The sequence below is a fragment of the Poecilia mexicana genome, unplaced genomic scaffold (assembly GCF_051168715.1).
Source record: "Poecilia mexicana isolate PSO_F unplaced genomic scaffold, ASM5116871v1 scaffold_13, whole genome shotgun sequence".
In the NCBI taxonomy this organism is placed as follows: Eukaryota; Metazoa; Chordata; class Actinopteri; order Cyprinodontiformes; family Poeciliidae; genus Poecilia; species Poecilia mexicana.
This window is the reverse complement of record NW_028263382.1, coordinates 15,404,934-15,431,017: the sequence shown is the minus strand read 5'-3', so window position 1 is coordinate 15,431,017 and position 26,084 is coordinate 15,404,934. Positions and strand designations below refer to the sequence as shown.

Genomic DNA, 26,084 nt, shown 5'->3' with positions numbered 1-26,084 from the left:
AACATGTCAGAATAAAAATGAGTCCAAAAAAAAGCTACTAAAACCTCATTACTTCCAATCAGTATTTTGGTAATTGCGCTGAAATTGTCACATGAGCAGCAAATCTGCATTCACTGTTGGGTTTCCAGATGTATGAGGGTCCTGATAATGAGGGCAGGAAGAGAGCGTGAGAGGAGAACTGAAGTCGGTTATAGCATGTATTCCTCTTTTGTTGTCTCTCCAGTTCTCTGCTCTGTGGTACACTCGGCGCCCATGGGGGCACAATTAAAGTTCTCACAGCTCTGCTGGAGTCAGAAGCCAAGTGTAAGAGGAAGACAGGTTTTAAAATATCTAAGGACAGGGTTTGAAGAAATCTGGTTGCTGAACTGAAGAAGCATGTGCTGAAAAACATGCAGCCAAGTCGAGGAGTCTTTTGGGCAACTTCTCTGCTCTAGTTTTGTTGATTGCTTCCTGTCTTATTTTTGACAAGTGATGAAAATTAGAAAGTTTAGTCACAAATCGATGCAGAAAAGGCATGGTTGATAACAATCAAGCAGCACTTTCACCCTTTCCAATTGAAATTAATTTTAATTAAACCAAACGTCAACGTGCATCCAAGTTGTACATGTCGGAATGACCTCTGCAGAATCTTATAAAAGCTCAATAAGGTATTTCTGGTCCAACAGCAAACAATATAGGATGGATGATGGTTCACATAAACCACATGCAAAAGTTAATCGAGTTCACCGGCTCCTGGGGAGGCATTAATAGTTCATGACTTGGGAATAAATTTAGAATCAGAGAAAGAAAAAGATGTCTGACGGAACATAAAAGATTATTGTGCTGCCGGCTTTATGCTGCAAACCCTCCACATCTCATCATTAGCCATTCAGGAAATTAAGCTCAGCTCAAACTTTGCTCTTCTCCTCTCCTATCTTGTCCAGTGTCTCCCTCTGTTTGCCATTTCCATTCCCAGGACGTGTCTTTGTCCCCTCTGTGTGCCTATTTCATTCCCCCTGTCATTTCCTGTGGTCTCTGTAATCTGTAAAGCCACCTTGCTGTCACAGCTCCCGCTCTGCCCTCCATCTTTTTCTGTCACTATCTCTTCAGTCCGTCTACAAATCAGCTCTCATACGGCACACGCAGGCTCTGAGGAAGGTCGGTCGTAAAATCTGCCCTTTAATAACGCTGCTGTTTGCTTCTGCTCCTATCGAGGTATTCACCTGCAGAGCTGAAGTACGAGGCTGTGTGTTACAACACAACACGTAATGTAAGTATGTGTGACAACGGCAAGCCTCACACAGAAGCAGTTTTATTGAAGCTTCAGCCAGCACAATGTTAGCCATTTTCAAATTCACATACATATGTGACATTTATAATGTAACAAAACCTTAAGCCCTTTTAAAGATTTGTTTTACATTTTATCGGAAGACACACTTTTATAATCTTCCTATTCATCTTTTCCAGCAATTCATACATTTGAGGTTTAGCTGAAAATGGAGAAGCTGGTACATTAAAATGTATGAATTAATCATACATTTTAAACCCATTTATGACTTGGTTATTCATCCAGCCATAAAATTTGCCATGGGTCATTTAACCTATATTTTGGGTTTAAGCGCTGGATCTATTGCATCCATCTGCTGATGACTAGGGCTTTTAGTAGCTTTTCTTTAAAAAAAAAAAAAAAAAAAAAAAAGATCTGCATTAAATATAAATCAATATCTGGATTTCTGCAGGCTTCACCTGCAGCCCTGAAACTATGATGATTCCCCCCAAAGGCACAATTAGAACAGAAAAGCCAAAAGACCCCTTATTAAAACAGCTAGCTTGCAGAAACCTGGAGCATGTCAATGCAATACATCCACTTTCTACACCTGTTTAATAATATTTAAGGTTGCTGCAGGTAGTTTGTGTCTATCAGCAGACAAAATGCCAGAAACCCTATGGCTGCTGATAGGGTAAATCCTGGACAGGTAGCAAGTCCACCACAACCAAACACACACTTATACATAAGGGGAACTTAATTTAACCAGCGAACCTAATTATCATGTCTTTGGACAGTGGAAGAAGTATTCCGATTTTGATTTGGTTATTCATACAGGTAATTCCTTTCATCTACTCTTACATAGTATTAAAATTTGACACTTTAACATATGTTTTGGGTTTGTATACTAACTCAGTTCTTTATCTATCAATATTTGAACTATATTTAAGACTCTGTGAACCCTATTTCTCATTTAAGTTAACGGCAAACTATCATATGATATATTCCATACTGTAGAAAAAAGGGATGTACAAAAACAAACACATGGAAATAAATTAAATATCTACCAACACCTACCCTAACAGCAAAGTTACATTTGCCCTTGCGTACAGCCTCCTCGTCCGCCTGCCACTGATGCGGTCTGCTGGCCTCTGGCACATAGGTGGGCTTCTTCCTCCTCAGACTCTGACGAAGCTTGTTCATCTCCGGGGTCACGTGCTCCCTGGAACTGCAGACACACAGAGCGCACACAGGATCAGCTGCACAGCACAGCGCTGGGTGGCAGTTGATTATCTCCACTTTGGAAGAGAAAACGGTCATCTGACTCGTTTTTATGACTAAAACAGACATTAAAAAGTGGGATGAGCTTCATTGATTAGCTTGAGCTCGTTATGGGTGTAACCTTCCCTAACGACGCAGTCAATAAATCAACAGCAAAACACTTTCCATCGTGTTGCTCTGTTCAGATCCAGAGACAGGCTGGAAAAGTCCCACGGGTGACACAGATGTAGGAGCTGGCTTTCATCTATCACAAAAAAAAATCATCAAGAGCGCTGATCAGCAGATCAACCCCCTCACACGCACACACATGTGAACGTACGCTTCGGTCTCTAGTTGAACGATCCTCTTTCCTCTCCCTAATTAAAGCATTCAGCCCGCTGGCCTGCTCAGCTATGCTAATTTTCCCTCCATAATGAAACAACACCATCAAAACATGACCTGTTTCAAAGTAATAATTACCGTTTTCATTCCCCCAAAGTCACATCCCCCTCTGCTAGGAAATCTAGAGTCCAAAAACAACATCTGTTTTACATACACCAGCTATTCTCATTGAGACTCTCTTAAATGGATCTCCTATGTTGTTGGTCAGAAGTCAGTGCTCTTTTCTCCCTGTGTGTAACAAAAATATTTAGACTTTTTTTTATCATTTACAAGACTACAACAAAATTAAGGATGTTTTCACACTTGATAGTCTGGTAGACTCAGTTAGATCGTGGAACGAACTTGCAACATTTACATTTTCAGTTGTTTGGACTGAGTCAAATGAACTACACCCTTAAAAAAAACCTGTTGCATTTACCCAGAATTCCCTGCGCTATAATCTGCTTCCTGCTTCTGGAGTGGTCTCCGATCCAGTTGGTATTTACATACATTTAATCCGCACCAGAGTTCAGTTCAACCAAACAGAAAAGTTCGATTGTGCATTCACACTTCCCCAAACGAATCTGACTTTTTAGGCAAACAAACTAGAGCGCAATTAAATAGGGCTAGTATAAATGCACCTAAGTCTTTGTGCCGAAAACGTGAACAAAGCTTTTACTTTGGATATACAAGGACTGGCCAGTCACTCCAAAAAGTCCTTACAATGAGCCCAAAGGAACACAGGCATAAGCTTTAATCAAACTCATAAAGAGATGTTAATCGGACAACCAAACTCTCATGATTCCTCTAGTAATTCTTCAAAGGCAAAGGGTTTTGTAAGGTACAACAAGAGACACAGAAAGGCAACTTGACAAAATAGCTACTAGCCATAACCACTCAATATACATAGGAAAACCAAGATAGGATGGAAGGCATGTCACGTTTTAGGTCGTCAAGACAGAACTGCTGAATTCCTCAGTGGTACACGCAGTACTTCACAATGTTAATTAACTCATTCTAAGCAATCATATAATTTTCTTACCGTTTAGTTGCTCCATAAATCGGCATTCTGGACTTTGTCGACAGTGTCGGCACAACCATCATACAGTGAGGGCAAATCAGACTCATTGTAAACTCTTGATCTGTACTCTGCTGAGCTATACACACAGCAGGGTTGACATGCAAATATATATACACACACAGGGGCTCATCACTTCTCATAATCGCCCCCATCCTGCTGGTAATGTTTCTTATGTTCGTGATCAGATGTGTGAGCAATGTAAAGCATTTGAATTCAGCAGCTCAAGTGGCTTTACTCATTCCTGGCATGTAGGGCGCAAGTCCTCTGCCAAGAGGAGGCGCAATCACACATCTATGCTTAGACACAAGCACAGCCCTTCTGTGGCTCACCGTGCACACATGTTGAGGCTTGTGCCAGTCATTACTGGGCGGAGAGCCATCTGACTGGCACCTGGCCGACACCAGCACTGCTGCAGCAGGTGTGAATGGGTGTGTGTGTGTCAGGACGTATAAGCAAAGCGACACATTAAACCCCACACGGGGTGTCAGAGAGATGTTTGGTGGTGGGAGTTGAAAGGGCTGGTTAGGGAGCGCACGATGCCCAACAACGCCTGTATATGGATTGAGACAGGAAGCGGAGGAGGAGCAAGAAGACATGAATGGCCTCTGATGTCAGGCCACTGGGAAAAGATGAACAAGTGCAAATAAAACAATGAATACCTGGGGTTAGGACAGGCATTTGTAATATATGTATATACACAGTAAGTTAATAAATAAACTGGATTTCTTCATTTCAAAATTTATATATATATATATACATATATATATATGTATATATATATATATATATATATATATATATATATATATATATATATATATATATATATATATACATACATATATATATATATATATATATGTATATATATATATATATATATATATATATATATACAAACACGCTGCTGCTCCTGCTGCTATTTCAATCAAAACACTCGTGTCGCATTTGTAGGTGGTGATTATGTAAGTGTTTGTAACACTCAACGTTTCCAAAACTCGGAAGAAGATCCTGAGTGTTGCCATAGCAGTGCAAAGCAAAACGTTCCCTGAAATGCTTGCTACAGTTCTTCTCGGTCATTTACATCTTTCACATATGTCTGAAGCTTAGCACAAGCAGAATAGGAACAAAGGGAGACAGAATTTTAAAAAATGGGTCTGGTGTTCTGGGAGGTTCCTGATAAAAAAAATAAATAAATCAAAAGTCTCTAAAAGAAGCAATGAATGAAGAGATTATGGGCTAGGATAAGACAATTTAAACTTTTAAAAACCTCGGCACAAAAAAGGGAAGAAAGTTGTTGTTCTTAGAACCAAAGAAGTCAAATTCAAAGTTTCCACAGACGGTGTACATGGCGCAGAGAACCTGGACGAATGTGCTCTGGTCAGTAAAACCAACAAACTAAATTTTTGACTTGCATGTAAACTACTTTCTGCTTGGGAACCTCTAGCAAACAATTACTTGGCTGGAGACAAAATTAGATTTGGGTAAAAACAAAAGTCTTAAACATGCAGCCAGAGTGAGAAAGAATAGTTTTAAATCAAAAGCATATTGATCATCAATATGCTTTTGATTGGAAGTTTTGTGATCCAATCTGCTGAAACTTGGCCTATTTTGCAAAGAATGTTGAAAAAAAAAAACAGTCAGTAATCAGGATGCATGATTTTAGAAAAAAAAAAAAATCTCATTATTGGATACTGCAATGATGATTTTGTTTGTAATCAACGTACATTTTCAATCATCCTTTTCATCTTTTCCACCACTATCCCTGGGCTTTTTGCAGTAGATTGTTTCTATGATTTCCAAAAAGAGTTGCAGAAAAGGATTCATCAAAGCATTGATTCAAGGAAAACGGATATAAACTTCAATAAAAAAAATACTAACTGATAAGATGCATAACATATTTTATATGTGCAAGCATGTCATCTTTCTAGTGAGACACTAATAAAATCCGCAGATTAAAGTCTTGTTGTTGAGCTCCAAAGTTTAAAATGCATTACAGTCTGATTCCAAATACCTTATTGTGGAAGCGAGACAAGAGGGGAGAGTGCAAAAGGCCTTGTTCAGCTGTGACCTCACTTTGCAGAACATCTGCAGAAGTAAAAAACAGACTGCAGTGAGACAGACGGGGTGGGCTGGCAGGCAGACAGACAGGCCAGGATACGCGACATCAAAATAAATCTATAAATCAGCAGCACAAATGAACTGGAGCTTTACAAACCCACGCTAAAAATCCGAACTGCTTCACTGCAGACTACACAAACAGGAGGATCTGAGCCAAAAAGCACATTCTTGTTCCACATCCAGTGTTTGACTTGCAGCCATCTGGGCTTTATTGTTGCTCTGGAGATGGCAGCAGCCACCATACACATGACGTCGTACGGTAGAAATTCAAACGAGTTCACGCGGAAGGACGCCGCGTCTCCTCTTCCTCGACTCGTTGATCTTCTTCATATTCTTCTTTGCGTCTCTTCTTTGTCACATCCGAAGAGGAGCAAACTTATGTCTGGAGCTGAATGTCTTCTGATGGGAATGTAGGGAAATGGATTTCACAAGAATGAATTCAGTGTGAGAAGCTCGCCCACATGCACAGACGCATAAAATGGAAAAAAAGAAGAAAAAAAAATGCACATTTTGTCCCAGCTTGTAAAGTTGGTATTTTTACTGTTGAAGCACCTAAACTGTTGCTAACACGTTTGTGAGTTTGAAAATATCATCCTAGAAGTCAATGTAAGCATATTTGTCCCGAATTTCCAAACACTGTGAATTCCTATTGTCTGTCACCTCCGTGTTCACACCGTATAAGCTCGGGTTAAACAGCCTGTGTGTCCGGCTGCAGCCAGTACTTGCCAGATGTGAGCTTGATTTGATATTTTTGGCTCTCCACCCCTGTTTCGCACTCACAATAACCCTCCCCGATCCAGATGTTCCGTGTTTAGCTCAGAGACTCAAATTGGACGCGGTCCTCCCTTACACGTCCTCACGACTGCAAAACACTGAGCACAAAGGGGGAGGGGAAAAGGAGCTGGAGGAGAATAAGGGGTGACTTTCCTGCAAATCCACTGAATGAGTCAGTGACACCTCACATTACGGTAAACCACATGTCTGCGAGGCTCCAGAGGGAAGAGGGGAGAGAGCAGAACGAGGTGGAGCAAGTGTCCAGGAGTCTGTGGTAACGGTTTGAGATGAGTCATTGCCGAGCTGAGTGCTCCATGCAGCCACCTGTTTCCACTCTCTCACACTGCTTCCAATCCTCTCTGTGTCTCAGCAGAGGAGCTGTGATTTCCCAAAAGGTGAATTAAAGTCCCAACTGAGGAAAAACCAAACCCCAAAGATCACTGTTACAACCTGTGAGCTCTAGAGAATAACGGGTATTTTATTCTTCCTGAGAAGGTTAGTGTTCCAAATAAAGCGTCGTACAGGTGGAATGAATTATTCACAAGTGGAAAACATTTTAAATAGTTTCCAATCTTACCAGGATTTGATGTTTCAGCTAATTCAATCCAAAGTCGGACCTCTCAGCATTCAAATAGGTTGCGTGGCAACCTATCAGACTTTACAAGCTTCTTGTTAAATGTTAAAGTCAATCACAGTGCAGTTAGAAAAAAAGTCGAGTAAACGTGGCTTGCAGAGTTGCATCTGAACCAAAAGTAATGTCTCTTTAGAGAGATGATGGGTGGAGATGTTTGGCCATGACGCACAGCATTTGGAGAGAGAAATATCTCATATAAAGTAGGGGTGTTACTATATTTAAAAAAAAAAAAAAAAAAAAAAAAAATTACATCAAGACCATGCACAAAAAATAACAGCTGAAATACGATAAAAAGCTGAAACTCTGCAAAAAATGTTATGAAACTGCTGGTCGTATTAATGGTTGCAATAAAAGTCTGGTGGTTGACTTGTAGTATTTATTCAGTCTGAAGGTCAACATTTAGAGACTATTCTGTCCAAAATGATGATAACTAAATGAAACATGTGAGTAAAGTCCTAAAATTATGATCTAAATTATAAATTATATTCACCAATCAAGCAATCGGAGCAAAAACGCCAGCCGCAGGCTCGCTGGTAACAATATACCTGCACCAAGTGTTAAGTCTGATGGTGGAAGGGTGAGGATTTCTGAAACCACAGGATCTGGGCACCATGTTGTCATTGGACTCCGTGAACCCCACAGTGAACCCGACAATGCTAGAGGATAATCTGTCCATCAACTAAAGCTTGGCCCAGACTGAATCATCGAGCGGACAATAATTCCAGACACTGGAGCAAAAAACAACAAAACAGCGGAAAATAATTAAGAGTTGCAATGGCCTAGTCAAGGTCCAGACATGACTAATTTGCTGTGACGGCACAAGCTTATCTCTTCAATAAACTTGAATAAACTGAAGCAAAATTGTAAAGAAGAGTTCTTAAAATAATGATGTGAGAGATTAATAATGTCACATAAAACACAAATACAGAGTTATTCCCGTTATATGTCATTTGACAAACTCCTGGATCAAGGAGTGTACTTAATTTTCCTTATGGCTTTCATAAACAAGACCATATATTAATACGCACCATCTAATGTGATCTTAAAAAGAATAAACTTCTTTTTTTTTTTTTTTTACCATATTACCAGGAGATCCTGTGGGTCCAGTGGGTTTCATGGTGGAGTCTCATGGTGGGAGTAATGGAAAAATTGTCAGGTGCTCAATGACATGAAGCTCTTAAGATAATTAAGATTGAAACAATGTTTAGCCTTGCATCACTAAAGCTGTTTGTGTTTGTTTCTCTGTGGTAAGTCAAATAACCCTGTCATCTAAAAGTCTTAAAGGGGAAGGATGATAAAGTGTGATGAAACAACGTCAGCAGCGGTCCAAACAGGGAAGGGAATGTGCCATCATCCATTGTATCTGACCAATTTCAACCAGTCGGATACAACTCCTCCCACTCTGTCCTGAATTAAAAAAGGGAAACGGCTACAGGGACAATGGAGAGCTTGAACCTGTCACTCTTCATATTAGGAAGTCTGAGCCGAGAGGCAGAAAGTAGAAACTTGAATTCGGAATATAAAGGTTGGGAGCGGTCAGGAAGAATGAAATCAGTCTTAATGATAATCTGTCTACTGAACAGCTCTGTAAGTGTGAACTGTTCAACTCTCTGAATCGTTTTACTTGTCTTTATCCATCTGATTAGTAAATTTGTCGGCCTGATGCTAAGGCTGCCAAACCAGCAGAGTGGAAAAAAGGTCAGCACAGAGTCAATGTAGAGTATGATCTACATTGATCGCATCGATCTGAAACTGAGAGTTTTCTCAGACGAGACAGTCGCTCATGACACGTAAAATATTATTTATTATCCAGACTAGTCCCGAGGTAACAGTAATTTCCAACAATGTCTGCTCACCGGCCTTTGCTTACTCCAAACTCAACGTCCCTCTCTTCAAATTTGCAAACTTGTGACCCTCAGTGTAGCGTATATAAATACGTGTACGCGCATGCCAAGGCCCGACCCAGTTTCTGGGCCCTGCAGACTTCAGCTGACACTGCGTGACCCACATAAGGACACCGACACTTGTCATCCCAAACTTACCGCCTTTCTTCCACCATCCCACACACACAGAAAACCACAAATGGTCCGCATACATGTGTGTCCATGTGTGTGATTAGCGAATAAAGGAGCAAAACATAGCAGAGATAAAACGGCGGCCTTGTGTTTAGGCTGTAGTCTGACCCAGAACAGGATGGCCTTATTCATCACAGAGGCTTATGAGGCGGTGTGGGCGAGCACCAGGAGCAGGTAAAATGGTTGAAGAGCAAAGCATTTCCGGGTAAACATCAACATGCAAGCGCCACTAACAATCCTAGATGAAACACACTGAGGCTGACAGCAAAGCCTCTCTATCAGCACAATGCAGCAGAGAGCTGTAAACAGTACAGTGTGTAGGTGGCCTGTGAATCCTACTTGTCTGGGAGTGAGGAGGCTGCATCAGCGATGGCTCTTCTGTTGAGGCTGTGCAGACCCATAAATGGCAGCAACAGAAGTGGATCCATGTGTACAGCTGTAAGGCTGACGCTCACCGTCACTATAGTCCAGGTCAATACCTCTAACGGCAACAAACTCCACATCCGTCAGAGTTCTTTTGTACTTTGAAATACCTGACTTATAATATCATAATGAAGAAAAGGCAGAAGAAAGTAGGAGTTTGAATCCCCGCTCTGTCTGTCTCAGTCATTGTGTCCAATTCAGGGCACCATTTCATCGAAGAGGGAAAATAAAAGAGAATCCATCATGACGACGCTCATCCAGCTGACCTAGGATTACCGGCAGTCCCTGACAAGTTAATGAACTTTTTCTCCAGTAAAAACTGAGTGGCAGGCATTCATTTATCCTCGGTATGTTTGTTAAACAGGTCAGCTTTGCTTTTGAAAAATTCACCATCGCAATTTTTAAGCCTCCAGTAGTTCCTACAGCATAATCTAGTATTCAGCCTGGAAACTGTGGCATGTGTTTAACTATCATCATTGTTGTTTATTCATTTAGAAATTGACTGATGGCGTGCTTGGCGACTGCGTCTGAACACCTGCACTTCTGTTTAGCGAAGCTGTCACAGATTCGGCTCCTGGAGATTAACATAGTGTGGAAATTATTAGGTTATGATAAACAGAATGACATAAAACTACTAAAGGTGGAGAGAAATGTAGCCAAGAGCCTTCAAAACCAATAAAATGTTAAATTAGATTCAAAACTTCATGCTCGGACAAAAAGAAAAAGACATCATGACTGAAACTATGTCACTATAAAAGAAAGTAAGTGCCGCAGCAGGTAAGAATCTACAGTTTCTTCTTAATAAAATAAAATAAACAACTGCATCTGTTGTTTTGACCTGAAGAATAGAAACCGCAAGCTAATATAAATTGCTCAAATCTGTCAGACCTGCGACGAACCAGGTGCAAAAATGAAGGAAATTGCACTGCTTTGTGTATTTCCCACTTTGTTTTCCCAATGGAATATGTTAATTTTTCCCTTTACGCAAATTTTATTACCGTTTCATCTGCATAGATGGACCAAAAGTCCTGACTGACAGATTTTACCTGTCTGCAGAACAACTATGGGCTCAATCTCAACCTGCGTGGGGTGACTTACATCCAGACTAACACTGAAACTTAACTAAAGTATTCCAGGAAGCACTAATCACCTGAAGCTACAGTCCGTCCAATCACAGAGTATAATAGAGGATGTATGCATAAGTTTGTTTTCTGGGATGATGAATTCAACATCAACTCTGTTTCTCTCAGAGCAGTAATGAAAAACTTGATTAGATTTAATGAATAGTCATTGTTTACCGATGTCAGAGGAATTTGTTTTTAAAGTCAAGGGTTGAACAAAATGAATTAAAAAAATAAAAAATTAGAGATAAAAAAAACGGTCACATTTAAAAAAAAAAAACTATTTTCTTTGTAACACTGAACAGTAATAGATGTGCACTGCATCTAAAAATAACTTCAGACTAATTATCAATCAGGACTGGGTGGATCCAGGAAACTGCTGGTTTCCAGTGAACTCCATCACTGTCAAATAGGATTTACTAATATCCGCACCCACCATCTCCTAATAGATGCTAACAAACACACTACACTTCTCAAATACATACATGAGCATTTCCAAACATATTCTCTTGCACTTCATAGTGTTTTTAAAATTTGTCTGAAAATAAATATAAAAGTCAATAGAAGCGATGACAAGAAAACAGCTAAAGCAGAGAGCCACATGCACTGGAGCGATCTATTCCCCCGGTCCTGCAGCTGAGTGAGGTCAGTCTGGGAGTCGGAGAAAACAAAATGATCTGCTTCTCTGTCTTCACCGGCAAATAGGATTTAACTGGAAATTTTAAATTGCATTATGGAAGACTTGCAGCAAGATGCAGAGGGGAGCAGAGCAAACATTCATATGAGTACTGGTGCTTGCTCTGCCTCTACCACCCCAGATCACTGGTTTACAGGCCATATTGTTTTACTTTCAGTGTTTCAATTCAAAACAGGCGTGGGGGCAGGAGGCAATACAGCTCACGATCCAGGGCGCCACAGTTGAGAGGAAGCCACAAGATAACTTTTCAATCAGTCACGACAACAATAACTGAGAGGCTTGGCACCGAAGCGCATTAAAGATCTGCTGTTGTTGTATCAACTTCCCAGACCACTGAGGTTTTCCGGTTCTGGTTCTGCTATCCCCAGAACCTGAACCAAACATGGAGAAGCAGCATTCAGCAGAAGGCTGTTTGGTTCTGGTTCCTATAACTCAGCGCAACTTTAAAATCACCTGTTTAAAGTTCCATTTGATTAGTCGTAATTCAATCATGTTATAATATTTTTTAATAAAATTATATTACTTGTTTCATAAGTGATGACTGTGTGTTTTTATTATGAAAAGTACTTTGAACTGCCTTGTTGCTGAAAATAAACTGGACTTAAATCGATTGTGTTTTTGGGTTTTTGCTATCTTGCATAGACATATTTCTTAATTCAACATTTGTACACATAATTTTTTTTAATCAACTGATTAAATTAATTAAACTGATCAAATATGTAATAAAAAAGCTCAGCAAGATATAAAGCTTCATTTTTACCTTCTTGTGTTTTGCATCATCCCGGTTGCTAGGCAACAGACATAGGTAAGGTTGGGAATAAACCTGAAGCTAAAAGAAGGTAGTTTACATCCTTAATTGCATGTGTGTTGGGAAATTTTTCCAATATGTATGTGTGTTTTTGTCTCCTAAAACACACACACACATGACTTCATACCTGTGTATGTGCGGCTGTGCTAGTCTGTTTATCTGAATGTGTTCCAAGAAGCCAAATAGAGGGAGATTAACGTAACAATATCCAAATCCCCTCTGCCCTTGGACAGCAGGCAAAGAGGCTACAGACCAGGCGTGCATTGTGTCCTTTGTCGCCGTGTGCATTCTTGTTTGTTCGTTTAGATAAATAGATTCCTGTCTGCGTCAGCGCCAGCGCATACACATGCATGCACACACGTCCATGCACGCACACACACATACACACACACACACACACACACACACACACACACACATGCACAGACGTCTGCATGCCAGCATGTCTGGGGCTGTGAAAACTGTGCGCCCATGTGTGCACCAGCAAGTTAATCTAAACATAGTGTAGCGAGGCGTGAAGTGGAGCGTCCCGGTCGATACGCTCCAGCATGATATTGTCGTGTCGTGTTCCCACTTTGTATTCCCCCGCTATCATTATAAACTGGACCCCTCCAGGCTGGTGTATCTCATGTACTACAACTCAGCAAAGCAGGCTGTAAAAGTTTCAGCTCCAGGCAAAGAGATCATCCTCCTAAATTGAGGAAATAATAAAATAAAGTCGACAATATCACGTTCTGATATCAGATTCAACCCAATTAAAAAATAAAAAATGAAAAAAATCAATCACGATGCAAACTTTCCCAAAATGAGGGACCCTTTATTGAGGCTGCAACACATTAGACTCTTGACAACCCCACCCTTATGATTTATTTGAACGGATTTACGTCACACTCCCCTGTCAGAGAAGACTGCCAAGGGGCCTGGTGCGCTTCTGATGACTCGATTTGAGAAGGTTCTGTGAATAGCAAACACTTCTACACTTAAAACGGATTTTATTTGTCTTCTCTGAACTCTCGAATCATTTCGGAGACCAAATAAATCCCTCAGTTAATTATTGCCTCTTGCTTCCTTTGCTGACAAAAGGAGGAAATTGATATTTCCTCCACAATGACTCCTCTTTACATTGACTTTGCCCTTACCCACAATGCATCGCTTTTGTGTAAAAACATAATGCTTTTTAAGCTCCTAAGATTCGGCTTTTGCTGTCGCACCCTTTGTCTTATCCTCTGGCTCTGATTTGCTGGTTTTCATTTGTCCTCGTTTCACCCATCAAACCGTCTCTGTTGCATGCACTACTCTCACTCTTCAAGCCTGTTCTCCTTCCTTTTTGTAACACGCCTGGGATCTGGCTTCCTCAGCAATCCAACCGTGAGGGCAGGGAGTGAAAATCAGAAAAGGAACCACTAGATGTGAGAGGCAGTGCATTTGTTCAAGAGAATTCAAAGGGTCTTTCACAAATGTTTCAAAACCTTTTCACAAAATTCTGCTTCATTTGCTTCATCCAAACAATAAGAAAGTGTTTGTTTTCCTCCATGAAAGACTTGGGGAGAGAATACAGGAGGAGCTTGGTTATGTTTGGCCACACCTGTAACACTGAGTTTACATGCAATATCAAATATACGAGAAATCTTCATGCTAAAGGTTTAGAGTTTTTCCAGTGGCAATAAACCCAGTAGTCTCTATCCTGCATGATTTACATGTTTCCCTGGTTCAACACATCATATTCCAATAAATGGTTCACTCTCAGGCCTTTGCAGAACTCAACACCTTGAGGAGATAGTTCAGCTATTTAAACACGCAATAATGGAGTAGAATTGAGCACCGCAGTTCTGCAGAAGGGTGGGCGTCTCTCGTTCTCATTTGGCCAATGTCCTGCATGCTTTAGATGTTTTCTTGCTTGAACACATCAGAGTTAAATGGCTCTGTTGTTAACAAGCCCCTGAAAAGCCAGCTGACAGGCTGAGGAGATCATTCAACTATTTAAATCAGCCATGTTGGAGCATCTAGAACATGCAGGACCCCAGTTCTCAGCAACCAGAAATGCGCACCTTGGTTCTAATACTTTACAACTGCAAGAAAATTCAACGGGAAGACTGGTTGAGGCCTGGAATACGACAGATATGCTTAAAACAACCGACATTAACAGCATTGCCTTTTTAACTATGTGACTCTGCCAGCATTAAAAGAGTCATCACCAACAACAAGTTCCCATGGATTTATAAGCCTCATTAAAATTTGTGGTATGACCTCAGCCAACTCTTTCTGGAAAATGTAACTCACATTAATAATGTTACACAATTTCATGCTTTTAATGGACTGGAAACCTACCCAAGTTGCTCCAACTCTTGTGCAGTGAGATAAGCACCAAAGCACAGTGCAACCATCACCATCAGCAGGCATATAGATTAATGCAATGTCATGACAGGCCTTCCAAACATTATGTCTTCCGCGAGACAAGAAATGGCACAGGACTTTATCCCTGACATCTATTTTTCTCATCATCACTGCTTCTGCTGCAGGTTTGTGGTTCAGAGTCAGACTGTCTCTGAATGTTGGACACCTCGCACGTCCAACGAGTACGTATGAGGTGTCCACACTGGACAATGTCCTTGTCATTGTTGTAAATGCTGACATGTTTTTGTGCAATGACAGGGTATTGCTCGTTTCATTGCTGCCTCTGGAATGAATCACATTGAACTCAATATGGACTTCCTCTTTACACCCAATTATGAGAGCTTCACAATGGCCTCACAATTAAGAAGATAAGTACACAATCGTCACACTGGCTAACATTTTGCCACCGAGACAAAAGCCGCCTTTATAAATACTGCAGATTTCCCAGTCTTTATCACACAAGGCAACATGGAAGCTATACATTCTGTGCTACATGTCACAGCACAGACTACACTATTTTGACTACAACACATGACATCAAGAGAGAAATGAGAGCATTAAAACATATTCACGTTCCATCTTCTGCTCTGTTGCCCAATCGATGCCGGGCCAGTGTGATATCATCTTACATCATCAGTACCGTTTTTCAACAGGTCCTGAGTGTTTTATGGCAGCGTGACCATCTGCACCGACAACACGTCTGTGTTTGGTGATAAAACTCCAACTCGAAAGGTTTCTCTGATTAGCTTTAGGACAGACAGCTGACAAATTAGAGCCCCAACGTCAGCGAGTTGAACACTGTGGCGCAGTTTACCCAAAAACAGCATAAATTAAAGATCCCATGCCTTAGCAGCTTAGTGGTGGTGGACACAAAATCCCTGTCCAAGCCATGACAACTCAAGTCTTTTATTTATCCACTTACTTTTAGCATGCACAATTTTGATTCTTTATTTAACTGAATCTCCCTTTACTCACTTAACAACTAACGTTTTCAACCAAAACCTTTGAACGCTAGCGTGTGACACACAAATATGAGAACTCAATCTCCACTGATGCTTGCCCAGAATGTGCAGCCATGACCTCTGAGCAAAAAAGGAAAACATGTTGGGTGTTAGTATCAATTTAGCAGGTTTAATCTCTTCCATATGGGCATGGGGTCTAATGCATCTGCTAAGGCTGTAAGCTGCTATGAGCTCTGTGGATACCAGCTAGACCTATTAACAGTTTGGCGGAGACTCAAAATGTCACAGAGCCTGGTACCTCAAGAAAAACTTCAACACCAAAAAAGAAAAAGAGACATCACTTTTGCAAACGCTACAGGTCTTTTAAAGTTTGATAGAGGCTGCAGGTTGCACCCTTTTGCTGGATTAGGGTCAAGGTTACAGACTCAGAGCAAGATGAGGCTCCAAGTGCTGTCTGCAACTGCAGCAGCTGATCAAGTTTGACACAGAGATCCATGCATAAGCAGAAAACACGCAAGAGTATGTTTGGCCATAAGCCGTCAGCAGACCTCCTGCTCTGAAGCCGACTCACCTGAGTTCAATGGCCTCCCCCATGTCGCTCTGAAAACTCATCAAACACAAGATCCACAGGCAGATGAGGAACGATGCAGAGATGACGAGCCAACCGAGAGAAGAGAGGAAGAACTCCCTTGGACCAGCGGCCACAGCAATAATAGCGCAGGGAAAGGATGAGAGAGAAGAAGAGAGCGGCGAGAGAACATGTGATGATATTGTGAGTGAGATAGAGAAACAGAGAGAGAGAGAGAGAGAGAGAGCCACACCTCTTCTTAAGGGATTAACTTTGTGAAAAAGAAAGTCCTGACACACGCAGAGACACACACAATAGGACGCGCACCCAAACACAGTCAAATTGCCCACGTGTTGGCATGGAGGAGCGTCTGATTTACAGGCACACACAGATACTGTACACACACGCACGCATGCTCACAGCTGCTCTAAAAATAAATACAGATCAATGTTTGACGATCCCAATCCTGGGAGCGACGAAAGATGGGAGTGGGAGGATTGAGAAAAGAGAGAGAGAGAGAGAGAGAGAGGAGGAGGAGGAGTGATTAAACGAGTCATGGCGGGAGGTGACACAGTTTTCTTTGCTCTCTATCGGCACTGGTCAAGAGTGCACTGGGGGAGAGGGCGAGAACTGAGGCTGGAAGCAGGGGAATAGATGCAAGATGTGCTCAGAGTGAGAACTGAAGCCGCGGTTAGCTAATATAGCGATGTATTACCAGGGGCACATGGTACTCCTCTGGTGTCGGATGCTAAAGGGCAGGTCACAGCTGTGCGCCAGGCAGGGCTCCAAACAGATGAAGCTGTGCAGAATGAAACCAACAGGCCACACCCAGACAAACAAATGGCTGAATGATTAGCGTTCGTCATGTTTGGGGTGCAGTGGTTTCTGCTCCAGATTGTCCAGCCAGGAAAACATGTGCTGGCAGAACTGGAGAAACATATGGAGCATCTTAAAAATGTCAGAGCCTGTTCAGGTGAGATGCTGAAACAGGAACTGGTGTGTGCACAGCTGTAATCCATCTGCTTACAGTTCCAGGAGGTTTGTGGGTCAAGTGTTTAGGCTTTGATTTATAAAGCTATTAGGATTAACTTTTTTTTTTGTATTTTTACTTTATTATGTTTTGTGATAGACCGGCACTAGTAGAGGAAATTGAATACGGCTTCGCAAATTGGCGAAATGTGAAAAGTGTGTTATGTATTTGTGCTGCAGCAACTCCATCTGGCTGCAGTTACAGCCACAGTTGTTTAGTTTTAGGTCTCTTCTTGTTTTGCACATCTACACACTTAGCTCCAGCTCCAGTAAGACTGAATAAAAAACACAACTTTCGATAGTAAATTTAGAATTTTTCCACAGACTATCAGTTGGAGTCAGGGCTGCACTTTGACTAGGACATTCTAACATAAATATGCTTCAGGTTTTTTATTTATTGTGCTGTATGTCCAATAGCGACTTTGGCTATGTAGGAAGAGTAGTCGTCTTGTGATCAGAAGGTTGTAGGTTTGATTCCAGCTTCCTCATGTCAATGTGCCCTTGGGTAAGGCGCTTAACCCCAAATTGCCTACTGATCTGCATATGGGTGTATAAATGTATGGGTGAATGTGACTCCAGTGTAAAGTGCTTTGAGTGGTCAAAAATGATTGGAAAAGCACCATATAAGTTCAGTCCATTTAGTGATGTTCTCCTGCTATGAGGTGAACTTTCACTGCAGTTTCAAACAGGTTTTCTGCCAGAAATAGTGGAAACAAAACTATCCCCCCAGCATGATTCTGTCACCACCATAGCTTCTGGCTAAAACGTCAGAAAATGCAAACAGTTTTATGGGGTAAAAATTATTTTTGCAAGGCACTGGAAACATATACAAGTCATTTACTGATTTATCTCCTGGTATTTGTATTCATATTCATGTAAAATGTGTATAATCATGCAGGATATTGTAAAATGAATCTCTTAACTATCCTCACTGTCTAATTAGCATTTAACTTGCTTTATTTTGTGTCTGACACATTTGAACTCTTTTTTTTTTCATGTTCCTAAGTATAAGCACAGAAACTGCCTTGTTTAAGTTTATGTCATACAAGAAAAACAACTTAAATACATCAGACCATCATCTAACACTGACTTCTGCTTAAGCCTACATTTTCTAAACAGCCACCTCTACTGCTAGGAGAACACACACAGAACAAGCATGTGGTTGTAATTGTAGATGGAAATATGCTTATTTTGAAGTCAGGCTAAAGGTTTGTTTAAGACCACCGTGATATTTATTCTAAACCCTGTGGTCCAATATGAACTCAACTTCAACAACGTAATCAGAGTTCTTACAGCTTCAAATGAGCTCAGTTACCGCTGAATATGAAAAGCTTGTTTTCTTTAGTAAGTGACACAAATTAAAGAGTAAGCACCACCTCACAGTGACCCCCACTCTTCTTCATTGTTCCATAAAATGTCCTGCACAACATTCTGCCAGCTGATAAGCTGATTTGTTGCTTGATGTGAACAACCCGAATGGCCGCCATCGGATATTCAGAGATTCCTCAAACATGCAGGAAATAATCAAAGCCACACTCCAGGTATGGTAAATGGTAACTGGACTGAACTTATATAGTTCTTTTCCAATGCTTTTGATGAGGGAATAACATTATAAAATTATATAAAGCTCAAAAAAGTCAATTTTACATAATACCTCCCCCCCTTTAAGAAAGGTAGACATCAAAAAGAGAGAGGTTCAGACGGATAAAACTTACATCACTTATTAAGGACTAACTGGAAAAGGAAGAGTTTGCATGTAAAGACTTGGGATAAGAAGGAGGGTTAGTGGAAAATGAACTAAACCAAAGCCAGAGTAGGAATCTTATATGTTACTGTTGAGCTACACACTGCAGATGGAGAAGGCCTCAACGCATTCAGTTATTCAGAACAGCCAGACCACCCAAAAGCACAACCAGCAGCTGGACTATCTACTTACTGCAGGTTTTACAACATCAACATTCATAAAGTCAGGAAGCAAATAGTACATCTCAGTTCTGAAGGCTTGTCCTGTCTGCAAAACAACATAAATATGTTGAAATGTCTCAGACTAAGAAAGTGCTGAGCCTAAAGATGTGGTGCTGGAGACACAACAGCAGTCATGTTGGCTCCTTTTGCTCCACAAGCTCCTCAGCCACCATGACTCCATCACATCCCCTAAGCTGTTTACACATCAACACCCAGAGCCAGGAATCAATGAGGGATGGGATCTAGAGGGATCAAAACATCCTTGTTGGACTCTGGTTCTGTTTGTGGGGTTTGCTAAAGACACAGCACTCCAGCTTATGTCTAACTGGCAACTACAAGAACCGTCTGTCGATATTCGTATTGTCAGACGTTTTTTTCCTTTCAGCATTTATTGTCACTTCTGCTTAAAGAAGTGACAATAAATGCTGAAAGGGCAAACACTGGTGGGATTCTGAAGTACTTAAATGCTCCCCCCATGAGGAAAATGTGTCTTACTACTCATCATGTTAAACCAGACCACATGTAAGTTGATGTAGATCCTCTGCAGCTAATAAAATGTGTGTAGAAAGACAAAAAATAATCACATATAATCCTTTTATTATGTTTGCACATGCCGTTATTGGTGCCTTTGAATACACAATGGCTAGAGAAAATAACTGCTGCGGCCTGTCAACCTGGTAAAAGAAATGCATCACATGAAAATCATAGAAATGAACAAATCTGCTCAAGAAGCTTTTTTTATTCAGTCTCACAGAAACACACCAAGGTCTGTCTTTAAAGAAAATTACGAGCAGAAACCAGAACTGGCAGATTTTCAGTTTGACCAGCAGAAAACTGGTCATTCTAAACACAAGAGTGGACATAGTTACAGCTGCTATAGTTAGTCATTATCATAAAACACTTATAGGTGGGATTAAGATGCCTTTTTGCTGTTTCTAGTGTATTTTTGAAACACTGTTACTCCCCTGAATCACCAACTGATCTAGTCACAACCCTTTATCAGCTGACAGGTGAAAGGGAAACTCGGCAATGCAGCTTGAATGTATGATGCAGCAAATACAGGTGGTCTGTGTGACCAGCTGGGTAAGATTTAGGGCAAAAACACGCAGAGGAAAATATCTGCAGCTTTAACACACACCATTTCTCAGCATTAAAACATATTGGATAAGTCACATGGAGGAACTCTGAGACAAGGTGCCATGCTCCATAGATTTAGCCTTTTAGGAGTTTCCTAGCATGTGTAACACTCTAGTCTATTTTATCCTTTGGAGCTTCTTGAACTTCCTCCTCTGTCATGGAACCTGCTGGATTTAGAAATGTTTACAGTAATTAATTATATGGTTTAAGAGACTTAAAAATGTACACTCCAAATAGATTTGTCTTTATTTTAAGGAAGCAAAACCCTGTCTAAGAGTAATGGCTCTTATGCGCACACAGTGTGACATCACCTCTGATCCTAATATAAATATCAAACAAGCATAGTAGGCAAGACGAGTGAAAAAAAAAATATTTCTAATGCTGTTAAATATGACTTCCAAAAAGATCAGCTAGCTAAACTTGGTTTTGGAAAGTTTTGAGCTCTTTCCACTGCCTACTCTAAAGTCTAATGATCTTGATCAAGATGACTTTGTCCTCCTACGCCTATTCTCTTTTCTATAGGACTCTTTCAGCAGCGAGATGCACAGAAGGAGGAGGGAGGAGAGCGAGGGCGAAAGGGGGTCTAAAAATAAGTGGAAGACAAAACCACAGAAGAAGACAAAGACAGTTGGAGTCTGTTGGGAAAGGTGCAGCACATGAACATCCGCAGAGGTTCAGGTTTTCGATGGTGGCAAATGTGAGAATTTAAGTCTGTGGGCATCTGTTGGTGGATATTAATCAACAACCCTGTTAATGAATAGGTTTCCCCCCAGGACAGATGCTAATATAAACCTATTAAAACTGCTGTATGGTTATGAAACATGCTGACGTCACCAGTCAGGTCATAGTAGACCCACAACTTGTTCATGGGGAGTCTTCTACCATGTGGTTCCACTTACAGCAGATGGGTCTCTGTGTTTGTGAACGTGTTAAATCTGACTATGTGCCCTTATTACCACCTTGGCTCAGCGACTCCCTAACAGCCTGTTATTTTTACCCCACCACATCTGAGCGTAAATTAGCCACTGCTCACAGAACACCCGGCCTCCGTTAATTATCTGTGCAGCAACAAACAATCATCGAAATCTGTGTAAATGAGCAATCAGGACGTAGTAATCAGTCTTAACCAATTTTCCCTTCATCTTCTCAGAACTGAAAACTCGTAAACTTATCAACAACCTGCGACTTGTTGGGAATCTGGTAAATATTAGGTATAGCAGTTGTGGTGTAATTTTTATTTTTTTTATTTTTTATTTTTTGCCAAAACCGGCACACTCAAACAACTGGTGGGCCACAAAATTCATTAATTTAAAAATTAGTTTGTGAGTTATATTTTTAGCCTTACCTGTTCAACAATAAACATTTCATGTTTTCAACTGTTGCCTTGTTAAAAGAAAAACAGATAATTTTTACATTGTTTGTGTCATCAATTTTTTATATATATTTTGATGGCCAAATTTTTTTTTACCATTCTTGACTTATTAGGGGATGAAGAAAGTAATTTCAAAGGCAACAAATGGTCCCAGGCCTACACTGAGTTGAAGGTGCCAAAGGTGTACACAGCCTCGTTATGTTTCCAGGTTTATCACTTTTAAAGTCTCACTTATCCTGATTAATTTAACTGAAAAACAAATATCTGCTAGATTTGCTAATCTGCATGATTCCTCCAAAGCCATACTTTACAGAGAGGTGGCAAAGAATCAAAAATACTGTTATTGTTCACAGTTGCCACAGTAAAACATAGTAGTGGAAGCATTATGGTCTGCAGCTATTTTTCTTCTAATGATACTGGTGAGTTTTCTTCTAATGTCAAGGTGAATGAAGTAATGAAAAATTCAAAATAATAGCTGCCACACCATCTCGTTTTGAATTTAAAATTAAGTTAGGTCTCTGTAACTAAAAACATCACACATATTAAAAAGCTGTTGTTGTTGCTAGTGTTTGCACTCTTATGAACACATTTCTAAGCCATCTGCAAACTTCCTCCGGCTTTATTGAATTAAACGCTAATGACGGAGCCATTAGCTCAATGGAAAGATCTGCTTCCAGACGTCTTTACCTCCAGCTGTAAGCAGGCTGCTTTTTCCACTTCACTTATCAGGGCTAGATCCAACACCATAAGATCACTTTTAAGCAATTAGTAAACACTGCTTTGTTTTCCTGTTGTTACAGAAACCAAGCCAAAGGCAGAATGTTGAAATTCAACCACTTTACTATAACATCATTTCCTACAACACACCAAATGGTCCAAGAATGCTCTCTAAACCTCAATATGTGTTTATGCATGTGGCGAGCAACATGATTTTACTCCTCTGTAATTCAGAGACAAAAAAACAGAGATTCTGGAGAGAATGAAGCTTGAAAAAAAAATTTTTTTTCAGCAATGACAAACCCCCCGTAAGAGGAGGCTGACTGGTATTCACATTTAGACTTTTTTTTTTTTTCCCCCAAAACGACCACGAGGATATAAAAGCTGCTTAAAATTCCTGGCGGTCTCCTTTGAATAAAGAGTAAAAGCTGGGACATTGTAGTCTGTAGTGAAAACTGACACGATTGCAAAATACGATCAATAACTATGTCGTCACACAGCACAAACTTCAGTGGCTTTTATTAATATTTTATGTTTTGCATCAAGTGCAAACTTTTTGCGACCCTTGGATTGATTTTGTGTGACCCTGACTGCAGTTCAAGAATCGTACAAATTTGGCCTCATCAAAACATGTCCATGTACTAGGATGGTCCGGTCCAAGTCCAGACTCAAGTCCAATTGGGAATTTGTTGCAAAGCATGAAATGTTCTGCTTACAGAGATTCTCCATCCAATCTGACTAAACTTTGAGCTTCTTCACAAAGAAGAATGGGCGGGAAAAAAAACTCAGATGTTCTACCAAGTATTAACTCAAAAGAGCAGAATACAGATGTATCGCACACTTCCCAGATATTTATAGTTAAAAAAAGAAACATGTAACACCACTCATCCACTTCAATCTATGCACCACTTTGTGCTGCAAGAAACATTAACATTTGTGGTTTTAACTTCACGACAGGTGAACAAGTTCAAGGCCCATGAATGCTTCTGCAGAGCACTGCAGCAAAGGCTGATTCATCTTGACGGACTAAAAATTGCCTTTTTCATGCAGGTTAAAATCCATCCAGACGAGCAGGCTGTCTAAAAGCAGAGCCAGTTACTCTGCTGTAACCTGACAGGCTGACCTGTCCACTCCTACCTCTAGTCAATACTGCTCTCTCTTTTCCTTCTCTCTCTGTCTCTTCCCTCTGTGACTCTCCATCACCATATATCTCCATTATCCTGACTAAACTCCCTCTACAGACCATCACACTGCCTGCAGTTAAAGACAGCTAGTGTAACTAGAACAGACATGCACACAACAACGTGGTCAAGACTTCACAGGAAGAGAACCACTCAGACTTATAAGGTGTACATGCATGTTGGTTTTGTTACGCATAAATAATGTGAGGCTAAATGTTAAGTAGTAGTTCCCATATCCTGTTCCCTGTCAGCATGGCACCCTAACTCCATCACGCTACAGCGCACACACACGTACACACACACACACACACACACACACACACACGCACACACACACAAGCAAAGACCACGTGAAGACTCGGCTGCTGCATGGCAACCAGATGTCATAGCAACCAACGTTCTTCTTTTTCCTTTTTTTTGTAGGATTAAAAAGGAGAATGAGGGGGGGAAGAAAACAAAAACAGGAAGAGAAAGGACTGAAGAAGCAACATGAGTAAACAAACATGACTGAGATCAGATGAGACGTAGAAAACAACAGGCCTCTATTCTCCCTGATCAAAACCAGGTGAGACAAAACAGAAGCAGTCACTCTTCTAGTCATCTGCTGACATGTTAATGTACAGCGTATTACAGACATGAGAGGGCCCTAGAAGCTACTTTGTAATTACACTGGAAGAGAAGGAAACGTGAGTACTTCATTTCACGGCCCGCTGCGATGCCACCACTCGCTCCTTCAGGTTTAATTTCCAAACATAATGGCACTGAGCTATTAAAAAAAAACACATGGAAATGAAAACAACGGGGAACTTCCATGATATGCATTCTCACAAAAACCTGTGTTGAAGAGCCTGTCTCACGCTTGTTCACGTCACAACATTCTGTGAACAAATCCGACATACCACATTTTTACAGTGCAAGAAGCATTAAACCCAACTAGTTGTCAGACGTAACCAAGTAAGAAAATCAAGATTACTTTTACTTCTCCAATCATATAAAAAATAGACAAGAGTATTTATAATAGAGTATTGTAACTGTAAACCTACTAAGACATGATCGTCCAATTAAACAGGGCAGGCAACAATAAGTTTAGTTAACGAAGCAGCCAGGAGGCCTACAGCAACTCTGGAGGAGTCAACAGCTCAGGTGGAAGCATCTATTGACGTAACAACAAGTTTGACACTCAACAAATCTGGTCTTTAAGCAGGAGTGACAAAAAGAAGCAACTTTTGAAGCTGTTAGGGAGAAGGCCATGTGCTCTCCGTCAACGTGTTCGAGGTTGAACTACTTTACAAAGAATTAGCCAAAAGTTTCAGTCTGTGTAAGTGAAAGGCTGGTAGAAACCTACCCCATCAAATCTGCACCTGCAACTGCAGCAAAAGAGCATTGTATTGTCTCCAAGGGTGCAGGACACTCATCCATATCAGATCTTTATCTGCAAAACATTTTGAAATTTGCGAATTATTTTCCTTTCACTTCTCACAGTTAAGCACAACCCTGTATTGTTCTATCATAACTAAAACACACAGAAGCTTAAAGCAGTGAAACAACAAAATGTAAAACAAGTAGAAAGTGGTGTGGATGTTCGCAAGGCTCTGCAGTAGCAAACCAAAAACATGACCCGGTACTTACCTTTGTTGCATTTATCTTATAAAAGTTTGCTTATCTAATGTTTTCTTCCTGTGAAAATAACCTCTTGTCGTCTGGTTTTACTCTGATGGCTTACAGTTCTGTTTCTCTGTAGATAGCACACACAATGGTGGATGGTGCTCTCAGGGTAATTCACAGAGGAGAGCAGGGAAAGTGAGAGGCTTTTGTTGCCTGTGTAGCAGCGTCCCTGCTGGATATCAGGAGTATCGCCGTCATGGCAACAGAGCAGCTGTCTGTGTGCATGCAGCTGATCTCCATGATCCAGGTCACATCAGCCAACATCTCACCTCTGACCTCCAATTCAGACAGCGAGAGCTACTTCCTCCCTTTTCCTTCTTTTTTTTTTTTAACCAACTTTCTAAATCGTGCTTTAAGAGCCGTAAACATTCATTTGTATTCATGAGCTGACTGTCACCACAGTGCAATCATGCATAATGCATACTTCTGCATGTAAAGGATAAACCTACAAGGCTCAAAAAGTATACAATCAA

General features: G+C 40.7%; 1 protein-coding gene across 1 annotated transcript in view; it reads right to left on the bottom strand.

The window, feature by feature from the left end:
- numbl (NUMB like endocytic adaptor protein) overlaps nucleotides 1-26,084 on the bottom strand; it is a 62,963-nt gene that overhangs the window by 14,676 nt on the left and 22,203 nt on the right. The window contains exon 2 of the mRNA XM_014980810.2: nucleotides 2,324-2,474. Coding sequence (XP_014836296.2) covers nucleotides 2,324-2,449 — 126 coding nt within the window. The 5' untranslated portion in view covers nucleotides 2,450-2,474. The remainder of the gene's footprint in view (nucleotides 1-2,323; nucleotides 2,475-26,084) is intronic.